The sequence below is a fragment of the Colobus angolensis genome, unplaced genomic scaffold, assembly GCF_000951035.1.
Source record: "Colobus angolensis palliatus isolate OR3802 unplaced genomic scaffold, Cang.pa_1.0 Scaffold10, whole genome shotgun sequence".
Lineage (NCBI taxonomy): Eukaryota > Metazoa > Chordata > Mammalia > Primates > Cercopithecidae > Colobus > Colobus angolensis.
This window is the reverse complement of record NW_012110919.1, coordinates 16,501,811-16,524,757: the sequence shown is the minus strand read 5'-3', so window position 1 is coordinate 16,524,757 and position 22,947 is coordinate 16,501,811. Positions and strand designations below refer to the sequence as shown.

The 22,947-nt window shown below is 44.1% G+C and overlaps 1 protein-coding gene across 3 annotated transcripts in view; it reads left to right on the top strand.

Moving 5' to 3' along the window:
- Window positions 1-2,664: 2,664 nt before the first annotated feature.
- The window catches only part of APPL2 (adaptor protein, phosphotyrosine interaction, PH domain and leucine zipper containing 2), a 61,115-nt gene continuing 40,832 nt past the window's right edge, over window positions 2,665-22,947 (top strand). The window contains exons 1-4 of one of the 3 annotated variants that reach the window (XM_011935366.1): window positions 2,665-2,961; window positions 9,678-9,776; window positions 21,237-21,296; window positions 21,817-21,888. In XM_011935366.1, coding sequence (XP_011790756.1) covers window positions 2,908-2,961; window positions 9,678-9,776; window positions 21,237-21,296; window positions 21,817-21,888 — 285 coding nt within the window. In that variant the 5' untranslated portion in view covers window positions 2,665-2,907. Of the gene's footprint in view, window positions 2,962-5,452; window positions 5,810-9,677; window positions 9,777-21,236; window positions 21,297-21,816; window positions 21,889-22,947 lie in introns of those variants that run through there. The other 2 variants (XM_011935360.1, XM_011935375.1) reach the window with 2 other exon arrangements.

Below are 22,947 nucleotides of genomic sequence, written 5' to 3'. Positions count from 1 at the left end.
GTTGGAGGTGGAAATAAATAGAGCTAAGTGTGATTCTAGAATTATCTCGGCAAGTGCTACTGAAGCATACTCAAGGAAAGGAAAATGTATTCTGCTTGCAGGGACAGGAGTAAATGAAGACTTCATCAAAAAAGTCACATTAAACTGGGATTTGATGATTGTGATTGGGTTTGTCAGACAAGAGGCAGGAGAAAGGGCTTGACCGGCAGAAGAAAGAATATCAATGCGTGTGCCCTACCATGCAGTTTGCTAAGCATCTTCCCAAAACAGCTGCCTTCTTCACTCCTATCTTTCTCTCTTACTCCTGAAGCCCCAGGCCTTCTCTGACCTGGCCATCCTGGGTCCTTTTTTTGTATCTCACTGTGTCCTTTTCCCCACTAGCCATTAATGGGTCACAGGTTACAGCTCCATAGAATTCATCCTCTCTCCAGACGTCATGACAACTCCAGACTATCTTTGTACTTCCTGTCACCAACTTCACAGCTGACCAGGGATTTCAGAGACAGTGGGGTGGCTTTCTAAAATCCACCTGCATAATAGTTTAATAGGAACAGATATACTCTTTAATGAAACATTTTTAAATGTTCATGTTGACATAAAAATTTCTCTTCTGTAGTTTTTCACAGATTATCAAAGAAGATGATATTTGCCTTCAGAATTTAAATGAGAATCAAACAAGTGGCAGACAGTGCTTAACACTGAGCAGCCTATATTTAATACATGAATGAATGATTGGATGAATTAACAAATGAGATAAATTAAAACCATTTAGGCATGTGTTGTATTTCCAGATCCAGTTTTGTAACTTAGTTGTTTTGAATTTGGGATACATTTTCCCATAGAAACAATGTTGTAAATAGTTCTTAAGTTCCAAGAAATCCCACTAAGGATGTTTACCCCATAATGTAGCAATAAAATGCAGAAAAGTAATGGGATAGCTTAAACAACTTCTGAATGTTGAATACTGGTATTTGAAGAAAAGTAACTTTCATTAGAAGATGAGGCAGTACATGAAAAATGCTGTGATTCCCAAGGGGCTGTCTGAGCCCTTTCAAGGGTTCTGAGGGCACTAACTTCTTGTAGTGTATATTTTCAAATTAAAATGTGCACATTTATTTCCCTTGGTATAATACTATCCTTGTACTGTTCTCGCAATCAGGATGAAGGAAGAGCATGAGTCTGGCCTTGAGGAAGACGATTTCAGTAAGAAGAGAGTCTGGGACACTGGATGAGGTAAAATGAACTGAATGGCACTTAGTATAAAATAGAGGAAAGGGAAGAAATACGGTGTGAGCATGATTCCACCTATAGGGAAGACAGAGTATGGTGGAGGCAAGAAAGAATAGGGAAGAAAGAAATCTGTGGAGGAAAAGATGGCAGATGGAGGCCACAAAATGGTTCAGGTCAGGTTGGTGCTGGTCAGACCAAGGGAATAACGGTGTTGGAGTTTTCAAGTGATCAGGCAGCATGCCACTATACTAGACTGTCAGAGGTGTCAGCAATGCAGATTGGGTCGTGATATACCTAAGGGGTCTCTGCAGAATGTAGAATTTGTATATTACCATATCCCCTTTGTTGATTTTGGTGATATACATACTGCCTGATTTCTTTTCTTTTTTTTTTTAAAGACGGAGTCTTGCTCTGTTGCCCAGGCTGGAGTGCAGTGGTGCCATCTTGGCTCACTGCAACCTCTGCCACCCGGGTTCAAGTGATTCTCCTGCCTCAGCCTGCCGAGTAGCTGAGATTACAGGTGCCCGCCACCACGTCCGGCTATTTTTTGTATTTTTAGTAGAGACGGGGTTTCAGCATCTTGGCCAGACTGGTCTTGAACTCCTGACCTCCTGATCCACCCATCTCGGCCTCCCAAAGTGCTGCGATTACAGGCATGAGCCACCGCGCCCGGCCAGTCTTATTGACTTTTAAAGAAAGAACTTCAGAAACCCTTGCCTTCCGTATAGAAAGATGTCAAGTTCCATTTGCCAGTCTTCCTCTATCCCTCTCCCTTCCTTCTCCTCTTCCTCTAGCGTTTACTAACTGACCCTGAGCAGATCACTTATTTCTCTGGGTCCCATTTTCTCATCTCTAAATGACAACACTGAAAACTAGATTATCTAGCCCTTCTAATTCTAAACATTTGATTATGAAATTCTCCAAAATGACAAAACATAAACCAGGAGAACGAGACCTAATTATAACCACACCAAATAGCTGCGGTTTCCATAGTGGTTACTTCTGATTATCACAGACAAGTCAGTTATCCAGCTTTTCTCCTCTTTTCTTTGTTCCCATAGGAGAGGTGACCTCTTTGCTCTCAGAGCTGTTTCAGCGGCGTCGAAGTTTATCTAGAAAAAGTGGTGTGGGAAGTGTGGGTTTTTCCTTCCATTAAAAGAAAAAAATCTGTTAGCTCCTTTCACTCAAAAGGCTTTCTGGGTAGCCACAAGCAGATAAAACCTTATCTTTCCACCCTCGAGTTCCTCTTTTGGACTTCATATGCACTGACTTGAAGGGCCTTCTGCACAGAACACAAACACCCAAAGGGTTCCTTCAGCGTCTTGACTGACATCCAGACACCGCAGTTCCCCGCGAGCCGCCGAGCGCAGGCGGAAGCGCGGGAGCCACATTTCCGGTGTCCGGACCCGAGCTCACCACACTTCCGGTTTCCCGGCCTTGCGCTCGCCACACTTCCTGTTGATCCGGCTCGGCCGGGGGCTGGGTCGAGAGGAGGGCCTGGAGGAGGGCCGGCGGGCAGGCGTCGGCGGCCACTGGCCAGGAGTGGACACGCGGGGCCGCCGCGGGCACGGAGTGTCCGCCGCGTCGCCCGAGCCCAGAGCCCGAGAGCACTGTCGGCCGCCGCATCTCCTGCCCTCTGTCCTGCCAACCCAGCCCTCGGCTGAGCCGCACCGCACCATGCCCGCCGTGGACAAGCTCCTGCTAGAGGAGGCATTGCAGGACAGCCCCCAGGTACCTCCCGCCGCACCGGTGCCCCTAGCCCTAAGGGGTAAGGCCGAGGAGGCCCCTCCAGCCCCGGGGTGGAGGCCGCGCCCCCGGCCGGGCAGCCGCGGTAGTGCGCCCGGCCCGCTCGCGGTGCCTCCCCCCGGGTTCTCTCGGGCTAAGGAGGGGGCGGGCCGGGCCCTGAGTCCTGAGCCGGGGCAGAGCTGGGGAACCGGGAGAGCGCCCCGCGGCCGGGAGTCCTGATGTCGTGACCCGCCTCCAAACTCAACTGCAACTGAGGCTGCGAGATCTAAACTTTGACTCCATTTAGTAGCTGAGTGCCTCTGGAAAACTACCTAAGTGTGCCTTAGTTTTGTCGTCTGTAAAATAGGAATAATAATTGTGCCTGCTTCATAGGGTTGTTGAGAGAAGTCAGTGAGAAACACCTGTAAAGTTGTCAGCAGACAACGTCCGGTACAGATAATGAGTCAGTCCTATTACTGATACTTCTGATGATGTGATGAGACCTATGCCAGCCAGAATGAGAGGCAGAGAGCCTGGATCTCTTTCCTGGCGGTACCAGGCCTCCTCTTGGCACCGTTTTCCCATTAGTGAAGAGAAAAATACAATACCTGCCCCATTTGTCGCACAAGGGAACTTCATTAGCACACTGGAGATGAGAGTCAAGTCCTTTGAGCTCTGCCGATGAAAACTGGTGTGTAAATATAGCAAATGAGTGCAGAATGACATTAGTTCATAATTCAGCACACCTTTCCCCAGGGGTCTTTTGTTCTCCTTTAACATTTCCCCAGCTTCAGACCTACACTCCTGGTTCAGCATCCCAGGTTTATTTAAATAAGTGCCTTTATTTCCTAGTGTCTCAACTCTTGAAAACTTAGAATGAGATTAACCTGTTTTCGTTTCACACTTTCCCCTCTCTTTTGGGCTTCCTTCCCTTTTTCTTCCGAGTGAATAATACCTCCCAGCAGGATCCTTGTATGGCTTTACCTACATCAACAGTTCAGAATAAGTCCAAAAGACTGTATGCATAGGTGTCTTTTGTTCATTTCTTGTGATCCTCCTAGTATAGATAAGTAAGGAACTGGAAGCAAGCTGTGATTTATTTTTGTTTTTGGTAAGTTTGCATCCATTGGACTGACTTTTTCAAGGCCCTCTTTTTTATATAGCTGTAGTCTCCTGGCATTTTTATCAGGCTAAAGCCCTTGGTAGAAGGTATTTCGTCCATGCTTGTACCTGTTGTGTGGAATCTGAAGATAGCGATGTGAGATCTTAAATGATCACTTTGAAGAAGGATCTCTGTTTGCCTAGCACTTGTGGGAACTGAGGTGCACAGAAATATCCTGCTTTTCTAACCTACATGGTGATGCCTAAGCCAGGTTACAGAGGTTATACTGATTCTTGATGTTGTCCTCACAAACAGATCATATTCTTAATTTCCAGCTCTTCCATAAAGGAATATACACTGTTTCTGAGTGGCTTAAAGGATTTTCCCAGCTGTGAGGAAGTAGACAGGACTGTGGACCAAGTCAGGAGACCTGGGTTCTAATTCTGGCTCTCACGCTCACTTAGGATGTGATGTGGGTGAGTCTCTTCGTGTCCGCCCTGTGGCTGGCTGAGTTTCCTAATCTGCAGAACATCTACAGAATGAGAGATGCGGGGCGGTGGGGAGCAGGTGATCTTCAAGGTACTTTAGAGTTAACATTGTGTCATATCTACATGGTGTATAACTTGGAACTTGTATGTGGCAGAGGAGGTTTAGAGACATTATCACTCTTATTTGATATGTTCCTTTTAATACAGGAAGTTTATTTGTCATTGCTTTTGAGACTTGGCTGTCACCCTTAGGAGGGCTCTTGATGATGCTGTTGTACAGAATGGAAACTGACTTTAAGAAGGTATTTAATGATCATCAGAGCATATTTATGTACTACTCTCTTGTATGTGACCTGTGTCTAACGTAGCTTTACTCCCAAGGTGACTCATAGACTTGGAACTGGAAGGAATCTAATCCATCCCCGTCATTTTATGTGCAAAGCATAAAAGCAATAGCCAATGCCTGTCTCATGGATTTTATGTGCCAGGGACTCTTCTAAATGCTTTACATATATTAACTCACTTAATCCTCCCAATAGTCTTGAAGTATGTTCTCTATTTAAATAACTAAGGAGCAGAGAAGTAATTTACTTACAGTTATACACCATAAAGTGACAAAGCCAGGACTGGAACCCAGGCAACTTGCCTGTACTAGGGATATGGTTCAAGTTAGCCCAGCTATCTAGCACCGGACTTTTCTGTCATCAGTGACCTAAAATGTTTCACTAAAAGGAAAAGACCTAATAAACCATCTATTGTGTGTTTCTTCTAGTTTTATGAAGAGTAATTTTGAGAGTTGCTTCAGTAATGTGATTGCACAGGATTAATTAAATGAACACCAAAGCTTTTGTAATTGAACTGAGTGACCCAGGAAGAGCTGAATAGCAGTTAACTGACCTTAGACACATCTATTCATGGACTCCTTTTTAGTTTGCAGTGCTGCACGATGCATTGTAAAACTAGTCTGTGTGCATACACATGCATTATTTCTGCTTACCTCTCATATATGGGAAGCAGAACATTTTAGGGATTAAGACATCTGTCTCCATTGCTATTTAGAAGCCTCTGCTCCCTGCCTGGCACTACTGGCTGTTGGGAATGTGATGACAAATAAGAGTGCCTACCCTTGACTGGTTCACAGTTTGTTCCAGAGACAGATAATGAGGCAACAGTTCCAGTACAGTGTGAATCCTGCTGCGATAGGAACACAAATGCAGCTTTGAGCTCCTGCAGCTTATTCTTCAGGGGCTTATTCTCTTGTCCTGTAAGTAGTACACTTTTGAGATAAGGTGAAGACAACAACACTGTTGCTTGCTTGCTTGCTTTGTGTTCTGTTTCTTTTGCGATTGGCATAACTGAAACAAAGAAATGAAAGATGTAATTCTGAGGTTATGCAGTTGAGTGGCCCAGCTGGGAACAGCACTCTCCAACCAAATCAGGGCTTTCTTTCCTCGAACAAGGTATCTCAAAACGTAACTTAGTGGTTTTGTATGTCTTCATTGTGGAGATGTTTTGTGCTGTTCCTCTTTTTGTTTATAACCTATTTTTCCTTTCAATAGAGTTGGTTCTTTTTTTTTTTTTTTTGAGACAGGGTCTTGCTCTTTTGCCCAGACTGGGGTGCAGTGGCATGATGGCAGCTGACTACAGCCTTAGCCTCCTGGGCTCAAGTGATCCTCCCACCTCAGGCTCCTGAGTAACAAGGACTGCAGGCACGCATCACCACACAAGGCTAATTTTAAAATTTTTTGTAGAGAAAGAGTCTTGCTATGTTGCCCAGGGTGGTCTTGAACTCCTGGGCTCAACCAGTCTTCTGTCTTGGCCTCCCAAAGTCTTGGTTCTTTTCACTAGGACATTCTCTTCCTCCACCAAATTATGGCAATAAGAACTTTGTTTATAACCTTAAAATGTTCTTAATAGTTAGTGGTGTTAAAATTGGGCCATTACACAATTACACACTATTCTTGAGAATGTCTAGGAGTGTTTTATTAAGTAATACTCAGTTTCTTTAAGGTAAAGGAGTGATAGGGAGCTGAGGCTGTATGCATAGGGTGCTTGGTTTTGTTTCTCTGGCCGAGTATACCCTTAAGAGTGTCGGGCAGTAGAAAATGGATGGAATTCAACTCCTGAATCTGCTGTTACCTTTGGCAAGTTACTCAATCTCTCTGAGGTTATGTTTGGAGGTATGTGAAATAAAAATAAAAATAGCTATTTAGTTGAGTTGTTAGGAAGAATAAATAACATTTGTAAAGTGTCTCCATGCTGGCATGCCATAGTAACCCCGTAAGTGATTGCTGTTATCTTTATAAGTGAGATATACCAGTGTCTTTCTGACCATACTGTGGGATTTTGAGCTACTAGCGTGCCTTTGCTTTATTCTTGGTCTCATTCCTTCTTTATGTCTCAGAATATCCCTGTTGTTCCAAACCAAAGTTTGAGCAGACGTAGTGTAGTAAATGTGGATAGCCAGTGTCCAAGGTAGCTGGTTCTATTTATTATATATAGAGGTGATCACTGCCAAGTTAAATTAGAAAGGGAAGACCAGAGTTTTCCTGTCAGTTCTAATGGTCATCACAGTCGCATGTCCACGGTATAAGGACAAAGGACACTTGTGATGTACTCAGGTATTGTGGACGGGGGCATGGTAGTAGCATCCAGCTCCAGTCTGCCCCTGTCCTGCCTCCCGTCAGGGCTGTAGGCTGTGGACCAAAGAGCGCACCCGCTGATGAGAGCCATCCTGCTGGTGACCTCAGTGCTGCTGACCTGGGTTTACATCCCAGCCCTGCCGCATTCCTACAGTGGGAGGTTGAACACATTTCTTAACCTTGATGAGCCTCAGTTTCATCATCTGTAACATGAAGTTAATGGAACCATGGAATCTACCTCGCAGAGCCGCTAAAAGAATTAAATGAAGTCACAGATGTTTAGTGCCCAGCACAGCGTCTGGCACACAGGTGGTATAGAGGGAGTGGTAATTTTAGTTTTCTTTCTGCCTTCTTTGTGGAGGACATTCATGCAAGCCGTCTCTTTCCCTTTTTACCTCTTTTCTTCCAGTTTGTGTTTATCCCTTAGAGTATTAAAAGCAATAAACAGGATTTGGCTAAATGGACATCAGTAGTATTTTTGAAAAAACTAGCCACAATCCAGTTATATCCCTTCTCATTCTCCTAAATCAGTGTTTCTAACCTACTGGTCGACGTCCATTAGTAGATTATGAAATCCAGTGGGTCACAACCACAATTTTTGTTTACAAATGGAATAGACTAAAATAGGAAAAAGCGACAATCTGTATGCATATTATTGATAAATATTGTTTGAGAAAACCTTTGTTCAGGTCCTGATATATTTCATGCTGTGGTTATGAACTTTTATGAGTTCAAAGAGCTCTTCTAACAAATTATGCACTGTACGAATTCTGTGTTGTTTTTCTTTCACTGAGAGCTTTTTTAAACGTGGTGATACGGTTTCCTTATTCATTATTGCACTGTAGCTTTTCTGTGGATAAGCATTGGTACTGAAGATAGTACATTAGTCCTGGTGTTTTTAGCCCGGAAGACCTGGGCAAAGCAGGATAAGCATACATTGCTACGAAGTGCATCAGAGTTTTGGAGCAGAGTCGGGGTAGATCATGTATGGTGTGAGGTAATGATCCCAATGCATGGATTCTTATTCTAGTTTTTTGAGGGTGCTTTGGGGTCAGTTACTGTTCTCTTACCTGAAATAAGTTAGAAAAAGAAAAGGAGGAATTGCAGTTTATTTGCAGGGAAATAATGAGCCTTAGTGAGTTGTGTTTGGTGAAATGCTTTCATACCACCTCAAAGGCATTCCTGAAACTTTACTCTCCTTTCTCTGCCTAATGGTTTATATTTTGAAGTTGTGATCCAATTATTGCTAACATAGTATTTTAAATTCCCACTGTGCTGGGCACATTAACGCAAATCCCTTGAGTAGATCTGCCTCTGCGCACCTTGATTCTTGTTCGTTCACCACCAGTATGTAAATATTTCTCTAGTGCTTTTTGTGTCCTAAGCGCTGTGGATGAAAATGATACAAATACCTTTCAGCTTATGACTTTGCTCAGCTGCTTTCAGAGCACTGAGGAGTTTGTCTTCCTAAAAACATTAAACTAGCAGTCTTATTAAGTTGCTATTAGAGTTTTATGGCCAGTGCTGCTATTGGTGGGCCCAGGGGATATGAAATTTCCTGGCCATGAGTTTGAAAATGGTAAAATCTAATTAAAAACAAGCAGGCCAGGTGCGGTGACTCACACCTGTAATCCCAGCATTTTGGGAGGCCATGGTGGGTGGATCACCTGAGGTCAGGAGTTTGAGACCAGCCTAGCCAACATGGTGAAAACCCATCTCTACTAAAAATACAAAAAATTAGCCAGGTGTGGTGGTGGGTGCCTGTAATCCCAGCTACTCAGGAGGCTGAGGCAGGAGAATCTCTTGAGCCTGGAAAGCAGAGGTTGCAGTGAGCCGAGATTGCACCATCGCACTCCAGCCTGGGCAACAAGAGCGAAACTCCATCTAAAAAAAAAACAAAGGAAAGAAAGAAAAGAAAAGAAAGAAAGAAAGAAAAAAAAAAAACCCAAGGAAATCATAGTACCATAAGAGGAAAGAATGACATACTCCTACACTCCTGCAAGACATCCAGGATTACAGAAGACCAGACTGCCGGTTCCCGCTGGGATGCTCACACTATATCTGTGCTAAGGGACCACATCCCAGGTACACAAATAGGCCTGACCTGTGTTTATCTTATGGACTTGAGAGGAGAGGCTGCCCTTTTGAACACTTTTTTTTATTGGATAGACTTTACTGGTGCTTAGGTAGGTGCTAAAGTTAGAATAGATAATAGCCCTTCAGTCATAATCTTTTAAAAACTGGCTTTTCTGGCTCCAATTCTGAAATTGCCCTGACACTGTAGTCTAAAGGATTAGAAAGCGAGTTCTAAACCAGAGCTCCAGGAATCAAATAATACTGGTATTATCAATAAAAGAAGCCAGGGAACCAACAGGTACCTTTCTTTCCTCCCATTCTGGTTTCTGCATGTGTGGGTGTGTGGATCTTCCTCCTCCTCTGTAACTTTTCCACTTAGAAATGAAACTGACCTTTTTTCTTCTTTTCTCCCAGACTCGCTCTTTACTGAGCGTGTTTGAAGAAGATGCTGGCACCCTCACAGACTACACCAACCAGCTGCTGCAGGCGATGCAGCGCGTCTATGGAGCCCAGGTATGCCACCACCCCTCCCATGAATACCGCAGAGTGGGCATCCTGTCCCCTCATCCTGAACTTCCCTCAGAGGTTGAGAAATTGGAATCCGAAGAATATCATTTAAGACTTTGAGACAAAATCAGAATTGTTTTCTCAGTGCTTTTCACCTCAAAAAACTAAGGACAGTCTGTTCTCATTGCTTAAGAAAGAGTGATTTTTCTGTAATTAGAACCGTTAGAGATGGACCACATAAATGCTTCTAATTTTTTTTTTAATTCAACCCAATGGAAAACATTTGAGTCCCCTCTTCCTACTTGTGAATAAGTGGGTCCAGTATTTTGAGACATACTCTTTGTCTTTTTCATAAATGGGCAGTCTTAGATGTCAGTGTGGGAGGGCAGAGATGTTTTTTCAACTGCTTCCTCTGAAAAGACTTGAGTCACAGTTCTGAAACTCGGGTGGCTTCTTTGTTTTGTGGAACAAATATCTCTGGCTTGCAAAACCATGCAAAAGAAACTGCTGAGTAGCAAAAGTGAATCTTTTTAACGTCAAGAAGTGCCCATGTATGTTGCTTTCTGAGACAAGATTTATGAGTTACTTAAAAATAAAATGCTTTATGTTACAAAGCATTGAAGACATCACAATATTATGGTAACTGATCATTTTCATTATTGATTCCTTGCTGTCTTAAATCTTATGTGTTGATGTTTTTCTCATTAATAATCTCTTAAGGAGTATAGATGGGGCATCCCAAATTTGAAAATCCAAAATCCGAAATGCTGCAAAATCTGTAACACACAAACGAAATGCTCGTTGGAGCATTTTGGAGTTTTGGATTTGGGATGCTCAACTGATACAGCAAATACTTCAAAATCTGAAAAAATCCTAAATCCTTCTGGTCCCAAGCATTTCAGATGCAGGATACTTCACCTATACCACATTCAGCAGTATATTGCTCTTACTAATCATATATAGTCATTTCTTATTACATAGCTCCACCACTCGTATTACTGCTCATTGTTTTATTAGTCATTTCCCATCATATGGGAATAAGACTCAGTCCTTGCCATTGGGGAGCTGATAGTTGGGTTGGGAGGCAGACAAAGCAATCGCCAGAGAGCCTTAGAAGGGCCAGGAGAGGAGGGCCACCTAACCTAGTGGGGTTGTGCTGGGCACCCAACAGGAGGATGATTGTGAGGGTTGAGATTTGGTGAATACTCAATAGCATTCAGGAAGTTCCAGGGGCTTTTATGTTGATTACTTTATTTACATTCCCCTAACAACTCTGAGGTGGATATTGTTATTGTTACTATGCCTATGGTATTGGTCGGGAGACTTAAGGATGCTAATGGTGAGAAACTTGTCCAGGTGCACCCATTTAATTCATGGCAGAGCAAATCAGCTGGAGCCAAGCTGAGACTCTTCACTCCTAAGCATAGGGGAGGTGGCAGTAGAAGTGGAAAGAAGCAGCTGTACTTGAGAGGTATTTAGGAGGCGGCTTGGTGATTGATTGGGCGTGAAGGGGCCAGGTGGTAAAGGATGAATCAAGAATGATGTTCAGGTATTCATCTGGAACGGCAGGGTGAATAGATGGGAGAAGACAGGAAGAGGAGCAGGGTGCGTGTGAGTGTGTGTGCGTGCCTGTGAGTGCGTAACTGTTACGGGGATGCCCAACTGTAATTCTCTGTGGAAACACTGATATTGAGGAGTCCATGGGATATCATAGTGGGTAAAAAGATGTTGTTGAAAGTTCAGATCCAGAGTACAGGGCTGGAGATATAAACAGGCAAACTATGCAGTAATGTATAAGTGTAACTTATTAATTAGAACTAGCTTTGGGCTGGCCTGTAATCCCAGCACTCGGGAGGCCAAGATAGGAGGATTGCTTGAGGCCAGGAGTTCGAGACCAGCCTAGTTGATATAGTGAAGCCCTGTCTCTACACAAAATTTTTGTAAATATTAAAAAAAAGAACTAGTTTCTTTTTTTTGATTTTTAATTTTCAGAGACAGGGTCTTACTCCATCACCTAGGATGGAGTACAGTGGCTTGGTTATAACTCACAGTAGCCTCCAACTCCTGGGCTCAAGTAATCCTCCTGCCTCAGCCTCCTAAGTAGCTAGGACTGCAGGTGCACACCACCCCACCCAGCTAATTTTTTTCTTTTTAATTTTGGTAGAGATAGGGTCTTACTATGTTGTCCAGGCTGGTCTCAAACTCGTGGCCTTGAGTGATCTGCCTTAGCCTTCTGAGTAGCTAGAACTAGTTTTAATGACCAAAAGAATTATGTGCTCATCTATGATTTTATATGTTTTGTTAAGACAGTCAGAATTTAGAGATATGAAAACTGTCCATTTTTAATTTGTTTTTGTATTTTTCCCTGAATATTCTAAATTTAAGAAAACAGGAATGTTCTTACTGGGCTTATACCTGAAATTGCTTGCTATTCAGCAATTTGTATTTCGTCACTAAGTGATTTGTCTCTTATTTAAGGCTTAAAAGCCCCAAGACGTAAGAGACTTTGTCTCTGCCACTCGGAGGAGTCTCTGTTCTGCCTTTCGGTGTCTGTCAGAATCATTTACTTGGGGATATCCAAACACTGTCTCATGCATTTTTTTCTTTTGAGGCAGAAAACGACATTTTGCCAGAATTGAGTGGGTCTTTCATTCCTAGAGGCTGTAACCCAGCTTTTAATGTGCAGCATATGATCATCACATGGGTTCTCCTACTGGCCAGAAACCCTTCCTCCTGCCTCAGCGTTTCCTGCAGCAGTGGCTGGTGAAAATGTCTGGTTGGTGCTGCCAGATTCAAAGACAGAGTCAAGCAGTGATTGGCTGTGTTCGGATTGGCTGGGCCAGGGGCACTTGGTTTTTCAGGTTTATTGGAAAGCTTAGGGGTTTTGTTTTGTTTTCAATTGAAGAAAGAAATCTTTTTCTGATTCCTTTTTTGGTCTGTTTTCATATATATATTTTAAGATAGTATATTTCTCAGAGTTTTCATTCAAGTTTTTTCCCCTAAAGTTATGTTTTCTTGGTTTCATTGCACGTTATTCCATAAATATTTTACACCTAGGCATGTTGAATTTGATTGATTGATTTGATTGATACTGTTTTATTATTTCCTCTTTAAAAAGAGACTCTCCATAAGATACAGTTTTTCATTATATTTCCAAAGCAGGCATATGCTGCTGATAAATGATAAGTGTTCATAAAACATATTTTAATCAGACTACACAGTAAATTTCTGGATGCTGATTTTGCGAATGCCCTTCAGAGACCTCAGTTTTAGAAAGAGGAAGAACAAGAAAAACTAGAGGAAAACTTCTATGAGCAGTTTTGCTGATTGTGGCTAGTTTGGGGAAATTTTAAATTTTGCTTGGCTTAACCTCTAGAATGAAACTATAGGCTCTAAGCTGTTTTCAGCATCTTACAGTAGTCCCTGGAGTCACATCTGGTAATAGTCCATTGTGGGTTCTTTGAATGAAAGAAGTAGTATACCTTTCCAATGCATTAACAGAGAAGAGCCTGGTTACTTAGAACACTCTGTTTTTCAAACTATTGGCTAAATAAGTTAACAACTTCGGTTATATCTAAATAGATACGTATGCATATATATTCAGTTAATTCTGCTCAAATTTTGCATTCAACACATTGGAATTTATTTTCATTCTTTATCTTGGCCTGTAGAGAGGTTTAAAGAGGTTTACAATTTTCTAATCTTTTAAAATGGATTTGTTGGGGGCTTACCATGAAATGTATTTAGGTCATCTTGCTTCTCCTCTCAGCTGTTGTACTGAGAAAGTGGGGGCAGGGGTAATAATATTCCTGGCCGGCAGGACAGGAAGGCTGTCCCCAGCAGTATTCATGAAACCTGGCAACCCTTGTAACCTGGCGTTCTCTTCTACCAGATGACAAACCTATGTAGTTGCTAACTTCAGTCTGTATGAGATTTTTTATTTTGTTTTTGCTATTTTTTTTAAAGTAAATTTGGGATGGAATTTTTTTGAAATGAGAACCATGATTAAGACTCTCACTGTCCTTCAGCAAAGCAGGTTTGATTTAACACAGCTACATGTCTGCAGTTGTTCTTAACCAAAGCTTTCAGAATACAGAACTACTGATCTTGAAAGCTGATCTTAAAACTCCTGATCTTAAAAGCCTGAACTGGAGGTGGGACTAGTATTGGGGTAAAGACAGTGGGAGGGAATAGGAGTAAAGTATGCATAAGTTGGTGTTATAAAGAAGAAAATACTTTTCTTTAGAATGATGATATAGATACCTAGCTAAACAAGGGAATGTACTGACTGGGAAACCAAATGAGAGTAGTGAGCATCCAGGAGTGTGAGCTTGTCATAGGGGAAGGAGAAGCACATGGGAGGCAGATCAGGGTCAGAGCTGCGTGTTTTAGTAGTGACAATAGTGGCCTTTCTTAGGCACATAAAAGTGCCACACAATAGGCTGGGCACTCAGCTTTCACAGCAGAGGAGAGGTCTTTGTATAGTATGTACTTACAGATGAGGAAGCTAAGACTCAGAGAGGTTAAGTAGCTTGCCTAAGGTCACACAGCTGATGAGTGGCAGAACCAGAATTTTAAACCCGAATCTTTGACTGCAAAGCCTGCACTCACTCTTAACCACTGTGCTTGCTCTCCTGACACACTAGCCACCATTCATGGCAGCAGAGGCCAAAGAAGTATAAGCTTTTAGAGGCTCCTCTTGTCATTATGGAAGAACCACCCCTGTTTATCAGCCCACCGCTTTGTAATATGTTAGAGGCAGGACCCAGTTCCTTTTTGTATCACAGAGTAACTTTCTTGGTTTCATTAGTTTTTATCCATAAATGTTCTAATCAGTGTGTTTTAGCAGTCCTGAAAACCAGTCACATTGAGGCTTATCTGACAGAGACTGGCAGGAGGTGCATATGTAGCTTAAGGTCAGAGGGAGCCGAGGGCCTGAGTGGCTCTTGGAAATGACTTCATAGACCTGGGTCCTGCACTTGGTCTGCACGTGGGATCTGCAGCTTTCCCTCATGCCGGCATTGGTAGCTTTCAGATAGCAATCTAAAAGCTATTGCGTTTAGATTATTCTGGGCTAGGCTCATTCATTCAGGTACAGGAGTTAAGTGTGTGACCTTGGACTTCACAGATCTGAGTTCCAGTCTTGGCTCAGCTGCTTGCTATGTCACCTTGGGCAGGTCAAGCCATCACTTGATTGCCTGAGTTTCCTTATCAGCTAAACAGAGGCCATGAGAATACCCACCTCAGAGGGTTCTTGTGAGTGAATCGTGTTAATACCTGTAAAATGCTAAGATCAGTCTCTGCTCACAGAGTGCTCTCGGTGTGAACAGAACCATCTTCTGTTTTATGATGATAATAGTTATGATGGCACTATTCACTGGCACTGTTAATTTGAGTTAAATAGAAGTTTAGTCGTCTCATCCTTTCTTGAAGGAACAGCAGTATTTGCCGTCTTTGCCTCCTCGCCAGACATTTGGTATTTGTTCCTCAAGCCACCTCAGTCTGCGCTTGGCCTCCACCTTGCATGGGAGGCTGCTTAGTGCCTGGCTCACAGCCTCTCTCCACTCGGCCCGTGGGCAGGATCTGATTCTGCTAACAACACCCTCCTTGAGACTGTCTTCCATCGGTTCCTCTGACAGGCTTTCTCCTGGCCCCCTCCTGGGCTCTGCCCCTTGTTCTCGGTGGTTCTCTCCTGGTACCCTTTTGCTATGTATCCCTGAAGTCTTGGTGTCCTGCACAATTCCTTTGGAATCCTTCTCTGGTGAGTCTCTGTTCACTTCCTGGGTAAGATCACTTTAGCAACTGCCTGGCCGTTTCTGAATCCTTTTCTAGCCCTTGCCACTTTCCGAACTCTGGGTCTTTATTCAAAACAGCGTTTGCCTGTTGTCACTGTGCAGAGTTAGCTTTAGCTCTTTCCTGGGCGGTTGCAGTTCTTGTCATCAGGAAGACATCTTCCCCCTTTAATTCTTCCTCCATCCCGCAGCTGGATTACTTCAGACCTTCCTGTCACCTCCTCATCTTCAGACGCCTCCGTGGCTCTCCCTAACCACAAGGAAAAGCATAAAATCCTCAGCGAGGCACGCTAAATCCTTCATGAGCTGCCTATCAGCCTGCTCCTCTCATTTTGTTTCTGGCTGTTCCAGAACATGCCAGACCCTTTGCACACCTTCCACTCTGCTGTGCCACTCCTGCTGCCTGTTTCTTTATCAACCCCTTGCCCTGGCAGATGTCCTTCCTGGCCTCTGAGACTGACTGCAAGCCCGACAAAGTTTCTCTGACACCTTTTCTTCCTTCCTTCTCTCCCTTCCTGGCCGCAGTGCCCTTGCCCTTCACCGCTGTGCCCGAATGCCTCGCACACTTGTTGGTCAGAGCACGTGAGACGTAGTGATGGGGTTTCCTGGTCCCTTCGTGGACTCTCAGCTCCCAGAGCTCAGAGTTAGATGTTGCCAGTGCCCTACACCATGTCTGGCCCCAATCAGTGTTTGGTGGGTAGCAGTCTGGCCTCGTAGGTGTTGAATGAAGGACTGAATTTGGGACAGCCCCACCTAAAAGCAAGGACATCTCACAGCACTTTTTTGTCATTTCCAAATCCATATCCCCTCCTCAGTTCCTTGGCTGAAGGCACTGTTCTCCATCTGGCCTTCCACATGGGCAGCACAGTTCTCTCTGACTCCCCCGCCTTCCTCACTCACCGCACCCTGCTGTTTCTGCCTCAGGAACACCTCCGTGTGCTGCTCTGCACTGTGTGCCTCAGGCTCAGACCCTTGTTTATCTCAGCTTCTCCAAGTGGCCTCCGATCTGTCCCCTTCATCTGTTCTCTCTCCCTCGTCAGTGTTTTCTTCCCACCACCACCACTCCTGGTTTCCTTCCGCCCGTGCCTGAGCTTCTCATGCTCCTGCCCGAGTTCCTCAGTGCTTTCCCACTGCCCCTGGAATAAAGTCCAGGTCCAGCAGGCATCCCCTGTGGCCTGCCTCACATGAAACGCTCCAGACGCGTTCTTGCCACACCCCTTACTCCTCCCTGTGTGCATCCTGCCTCGAGGGCTCCTGAACTAGTGCGACCCATGACCGCCAGCTTTGTGGCAAACACTGGGTGCTGAATGTGACTTTGAACCTCTTGGCTCTAGGCAACATTTCCAGCCAAGTAGTTGGTATAGATCGATGTGGATTTCCTCCACCCAACTCTCTAGCCTCTCCATTCATAGTCACCATGGCTGCCCCCGGGGGTTTCAGGTGACAGCTGCAGTTAGTTAGCTTTCTGTGCCACAGAAAGATAAACCATTCCTTTGCCAAATGCCCAGTTTTCCTTTCGGGCTTGCTAGCCACTTGACTTTCTGCCTTGACAACAGCCCTGGGAGGTTGTGTTGAGCGTGGGAGATGCCGTCGGCAAATCCTCCTCAGGGTGTCCTTTCGAGGCTTCTCATGAAGCGGTGCATAGTATAAATGGCAGCCAGAGCGGCCCAGAGTGCCCAGAACAGTGCTGCTCATGGAACTCCATTGAGAAATCCCATTGTAGGCCACCTCTTTTGCTCTTCTACCCCTAGAAAAGTGTGGGACTTAGCTTCGTATCTCTGGGCCCTTCAAGTCCTGCCCACCTGGGTATTCAGTAGGTACAATTTTGGACTTTAGATTGGAATAGCATAATAGTCAGAATATGGGCTTTTGATTTCGAGTTCTGCATTGAGTTGTTGCCTGCCAGTCACTAGTCACGTGGCTTTAGAAAGTTATTTATCCTTTCTGAAGCGTAGTCTCCTCATTTACAAAATGGAAATGATAATAGTGCCTACTTCATGGTGCACTGTGAGTGTTAAATGTGATGATATATGAAAAACATTTAATAGCAACATCAAGTACTTGGGACAGACTCAGGGTTAGCAGCTGTCTTTATTGATGTTATTGCTAATATTTACTCCTCACTCGGGCTCCAGTTTTTGCAAGTCCTGTTGCAGAGATATTTTTGCAGGCTTACCTCACAGGGCACAGGGCGTGGATAATTAGCTGATGTTGGTAAAGCATTTCCTACAACCTTTGCATACAGTAGAGTAAGTATGAGTAAGATTCAAGTTGATCTCGTTTGAAAGGCTTTTCACACAATGTGCTCTGTTCAGGGCCCGTGGCAGGCTGCGTTGGAAGTGTGTTGGTTTCCGATGAACTCATACTGGCTGCACAGAATTGTAGCTGGCCTTGCAGCCTGAAATATCACACTAGGAAAACGCGCAGCATTTTCAAATGGTATATCTCGGAGAGACCCAGAGAGTCTTGTTGTTCGAAGTCGTTTTGGAAGGCAGCTGTTGTGTGTTGCACGCTGTGCCCCTTCTTCCCTGAGCAGAGGTGGAGCTGTGTGGCTGTGTGGGTGGCACATGTGTGCCCTCCCCTTGAGCTTTGGGTACAGCCTGATGCTGGCAGTTCCCTGGCAAGTCTTTCCATTACATTTGGAGCACTTGCCAGTAAGTTCTGAGGAAGAATTCTAGCGGCCCATGGTCCTTGCTTGTTTGGAAGGACTGGAGGGTGGGTATATGTGTTGACCAGTCTCTGAAGGAGGCATATATGGGGAAGTGACATATTAGAGTTGACTAAAATAAAGAAAAGAATGAATTAGAAGAGTAGAAGCTCCTGGGATCTGAAATGTGTAGCTTAAGAGAGCCTCATGCAGAGGGTGTGGCAAAAGAATGGGTCTTTGAGACATCTGATGACAAAGCAGGATCAGTAATCCATGGCTCTTGGGCCAGCATCTTATTTTTATAAATAAAGTTATATCAGAATGAAGCAACATTTACTTGTTTACGTGTTATTTCTGGCTTCTTTTGTGCTATAAAGCAGAGCTGAATCGTTGTGGCAAAGACCGTATGGCCCACAAGCCAGAAACATTTACTCTCTGGCTCCCTACAGAAAAGGTTTGCCCACTCCAGTATAAAGCAGAGGCCTTCTCCTCTCCTGCCTGGTAGTAGAACTTGGGATCTTAGTAGCATTTGGGAGTGTGGATTTTAGAATCGGACAGCTCCAGGTTCACATCCCAGCCCTGCCACTCATCAGCCGTGTAGCCGTGCACAGGTGGCGTAACCTCTCGGTGCTTCAGTTTCTTCATCTGTAAAATTGAGTTGTTAATTAGAACCTGCTTTACAGGGTCGTTGGAATTAGATGAGGTCGTGCATAGAATGCATTTAACGTAGGGTCTGGCATGAATTAAGCCCTCTGTAAATGTCAGCTGCTGTTGTAATGATTCTGGGGGTCTGCAAATCATGTTCCACATGGTGCTGCTCTCAGGCAGATGCCAAGGTAGCTTGAATGAATCCATCTGCTGCTAACTCAGGAAGGAGCAGCACAAGATTTTCAGTCATTGCCGAGTATCAGCCCAGTGAGTGAGTATCAGCCCACCTTTGTTCCCATGCACTCTGATCTTCAAAACAACACTGCTAAAGATGGTTGACAGGTAGTAGGCCCTGGCCAATCGCTTCGTATTGTCTTTCATTTGTGATGTTTCCTTGTATGGTTAGGAAGGATTTTTCCCCTCACCCCATGATTTCAGGTATTGTTTTAAACTTGGAATTTACACGAATCTTCTAACCTTGTTCATTCATTCATTCATTCATTCATCAAACATTTGCTGAGAGCTTGCTGTGTGCTAAGAACTGTTGGACGTTCCTGTCTGAATGAAGGACATTGTGCTTGTGGCTTTGTCTGCTTGCTGGATTCTTGACTATGTGGCTAGAAGTCACATTTCTGGTTAGTTTTGAAAGGAGTTGAACACCAGTAGGATGTCAGAGCCAGGCACTTTTGTTGTATTTGTCTGACTTTTTTCTGAGGAAAAAGAGCCACATTTCCTGGTCTATTAATGTCTGTTCCTTAGGGCAGAGCAGGAAGTCCGGGAACAGGTTGGCTAGTCGTCTGCAAAGAGGGCCAAAAAAAGGAAGGATTTGGCTCTGCTGTATTCTGCCAAATAGGACTGGGAAAAATAAAATAACCCCCCGCAGAGCTCAGACCTTAGCCTTAAAGAAACAACCACCCCAGGAGAAATAGCCAGTGGAGGCCGAGGCCAAGAAGGTAGGCCAGTGTCCTCCCATCATCTGTGCCACGTCAGACCCAGTGGCTGTGCTCCTTAGGAATAAGCCCTGAATCTTAAGCTTTAACTGAGCTTTAGAAATGTAAGGCAAGTTTTCTAGGCTGCCCACATCAGTGGTAGGAGGATAGTGGTAGAAAACCGTGGTGTAGCCAGAAATTAGAGGAATGAACAAGAGGAGAGGAAATGAGCAGTATGGGCTGGTGAAAATGGCACAAAACAGGCCTCCCAGGGCATCACAGGCCTCCCAGGGCATCGCAGCCCTTGAAGAGTAGGGCTTCCTTGGGTTTTCTGGGACAGTAGGTTTAGTTGTGCTTCTGTTACCATCCATCACTGCCAGTGAGTGTTCTAAGCCTGGTGGAATCTGACCTTGTCATATGTTGCTTCAGTCCCCGCTGTGCTTCCGGTATGTGTGAGCCTGGGCCCCGGGGGCCTGCACACCTTCCCACCGCCTCACTCCCGGCCTCATCTGGCCTCCAAGCGCACAGCTCTTGCTCCAGCCGCGCTCCACTTCAGAGCTGTTCAGACAGGCAGTGCACTTCTTCCACGTGTTGGCGCCTCCTAGAAAGCTCGTCCCCATGGCTGACTCCTAGTCTGTCTTCAGGAGCCTGCTTAAAACATCTGTTCCCTGGAGACTGTCTGTCAGAGCCTCCCAACACAGCCAGTATTTTTCTTTTGCAGTTCTCATCACACTTGTAACTATTTTTTTGATGCCTGCTTCTGTAAAAAGTCCCATGAGGACAGGGACTGTGCCCTTGTTGAAAGTCTGGCACATTATAATTGCTCACTGCATTTCTTTATGGACTGAATGACCAAAAGGAGCAGTCATTTGTAAAGGGTTAAAAAATAAAATAGCAAGCTTTAACCTTTTGATTTGTTTTGGTCTTGTTTTCCGAATGTCTGAATTTTATTATTTGACAGGCACACACATATTCTTTCTTTTTTCTTTTTTTTTTTAGCTACATCTGCTGGAAAGGGATTTTTTTTTTTTTTTTTTTTTTTTTTTTTTTTTTTTTTTTTGGAGACAAGGTCTTACTCTATCATCCAGGCTAGAATGTAGAATGCAGTGGCACAATGATGGGTTAATGCAGCCTCAACCCCCTGGGCTTAAGGGGTCTTCCTGCCTCAGCCTCTTGAGTAGCTGGGACTACAGGTGCATGCCATCCTGCCTGGATAAATAAATTTTTTTTTATTTTGCAGAGATGGAGTTTTACTATGTTGCCTAGTCTGGTCTCAAACTCCTCGTCTCAAGTGGTCTTCCTGCCTCAGTCTCCCAAAGTACTAGGATTGTAGGTGTGCACCACTGGACCCAGCCAATATTACTTTTTAAGGGATTCTTGGAGATGGCATTTTTCAGTGACTTTGTATACATTAGACTAATCTTACTTGCTTTGTCTCCTCTCTCCACAGAATGAGATGTGCCTGGCCACACAACAGCTTTCTAAGCAACTGCTGGCATATGAAAAACAGGTAACTTGATGTTTATCTGGCCTATGATGCCGCTGTGTTCAGGACTTTCTTAAGTGGAATTATCCAGAGGCATCCTTAGAGACTTACATTATTTGTTTCATTTTCTTCATAGTTTTTTTGTCTTTTCTTTTCCCTTCCATTGATGTATTGAAATCAGTGATTATCCCACAGTGTTTATGAGGTATTCTAATTAGCCTCTAGAAGTAATTAACTGCCATTGAGGGTTCCGAATCTTCAAGGGACTACAAGTGAATCAACATTAGCAATTTCAGGAAATAAACACTCAAAGTAAAAAAATATGTTTGGCAGAAAGGAATGGCCAGGGAGGGTCAGATGAGTGCACCCTGGGGGCGGGACGAAGGGGATAGCTGTGACTCCCTCTTCAGGTAGACACTTCTGACAGGACGTGCTCTTGGAGAAGAAAGGACGTCGGTGTGGAGGGTAGTGTTCTGCAGGTGATGCTTCGTGCTGAATTCTCTGGCATTCACTTAACACCTGCTCCTTTATTCTTTGGTCTTAGAACTTTGCTCTTGGCAAAGGTGATGAAGAAGTAATTTCAACACTCCACTATTTTTCCAAAGTGGTGGATGAGGTAAGATAGCAACATAGAAAATTTGTATTTGATTCTTTCTTGAACTTTGTTTTGTTGTTATTTTGGCCCACTTTCCATTTTTAAATATCTACTTAAATATCTGAGAAGGTATCTCAACTTGTTGATCTTCCAAGGCTCCTTTCATAGAATAGGTTGCATGCTAACTATTACATTTGTTTCTGGTTTGAGGGGAAAGGCTGCAATATATATGAAGAATAGACCAAAAGAAAGATTTCTGAGAATTCAGTTTCCGAAGGAGAGTATATTAGTTTCTCAGATTGCCATAACAAATTACCATAAATAGGCAGCCTCAAACAACAGAACTTTATCCCCTCCCAGTGTGCTGGAGGCCAGAAGGTTGAAGTCAAGGTGCTGGCCGGGCCACACTCCCTCCATTGGCTCCGGGGAGAATCCTCATGCATCTTTTGGTGGCTCCAGGTATTCCTTGGCTGTGGCAGCATCACTCCAGTCTGGCTTTACATCCCCTGTACCCCTCAATGTTTTTCCTCTTCCATGTCTTCTCTTCTTATACAGACACTTGGCATTGGATTTAGTGACAATCCAGGATGATCTCATTTCCGGATCCTTCATTACATCTGCAAAGACTCTTTTTTTCAAATATTCACATGTTCTGGGTGGTCATATCTTTTAGGGAAGGGGCACAGTTCAACCCACTACAAAGGGTTTATTTTTATGGGTTTTTTATTATTTTTTTAATTTTGTAGAGAAGGCCTTTTGCTTTATTGCCCAGGCTGGCCTCAAACTGTGGCCTCAAAGGATCCTCCTTTCTAAGCCTCCCAAAGTGCTGGGGTTACAGACATGGGCCACCATGCCTAGCTTACTACAAAGGGTTTAATACAACTGTTCTTATAGCTGTATTGTACAGTACATTTGGAATATTTGTAAAAAAAAAGAAAAAACAGACCAGGCGTGGTGGCTCAAGCCTGTAATCCCAGCACTTTGGGAGGCCTAGACGGGCGGATCACAAGGTCAGGAGATCGAGACCATCCTGGCTAACATGGTGAAACCCCGTCTCTACTAAAAAATACAAAAAAACTA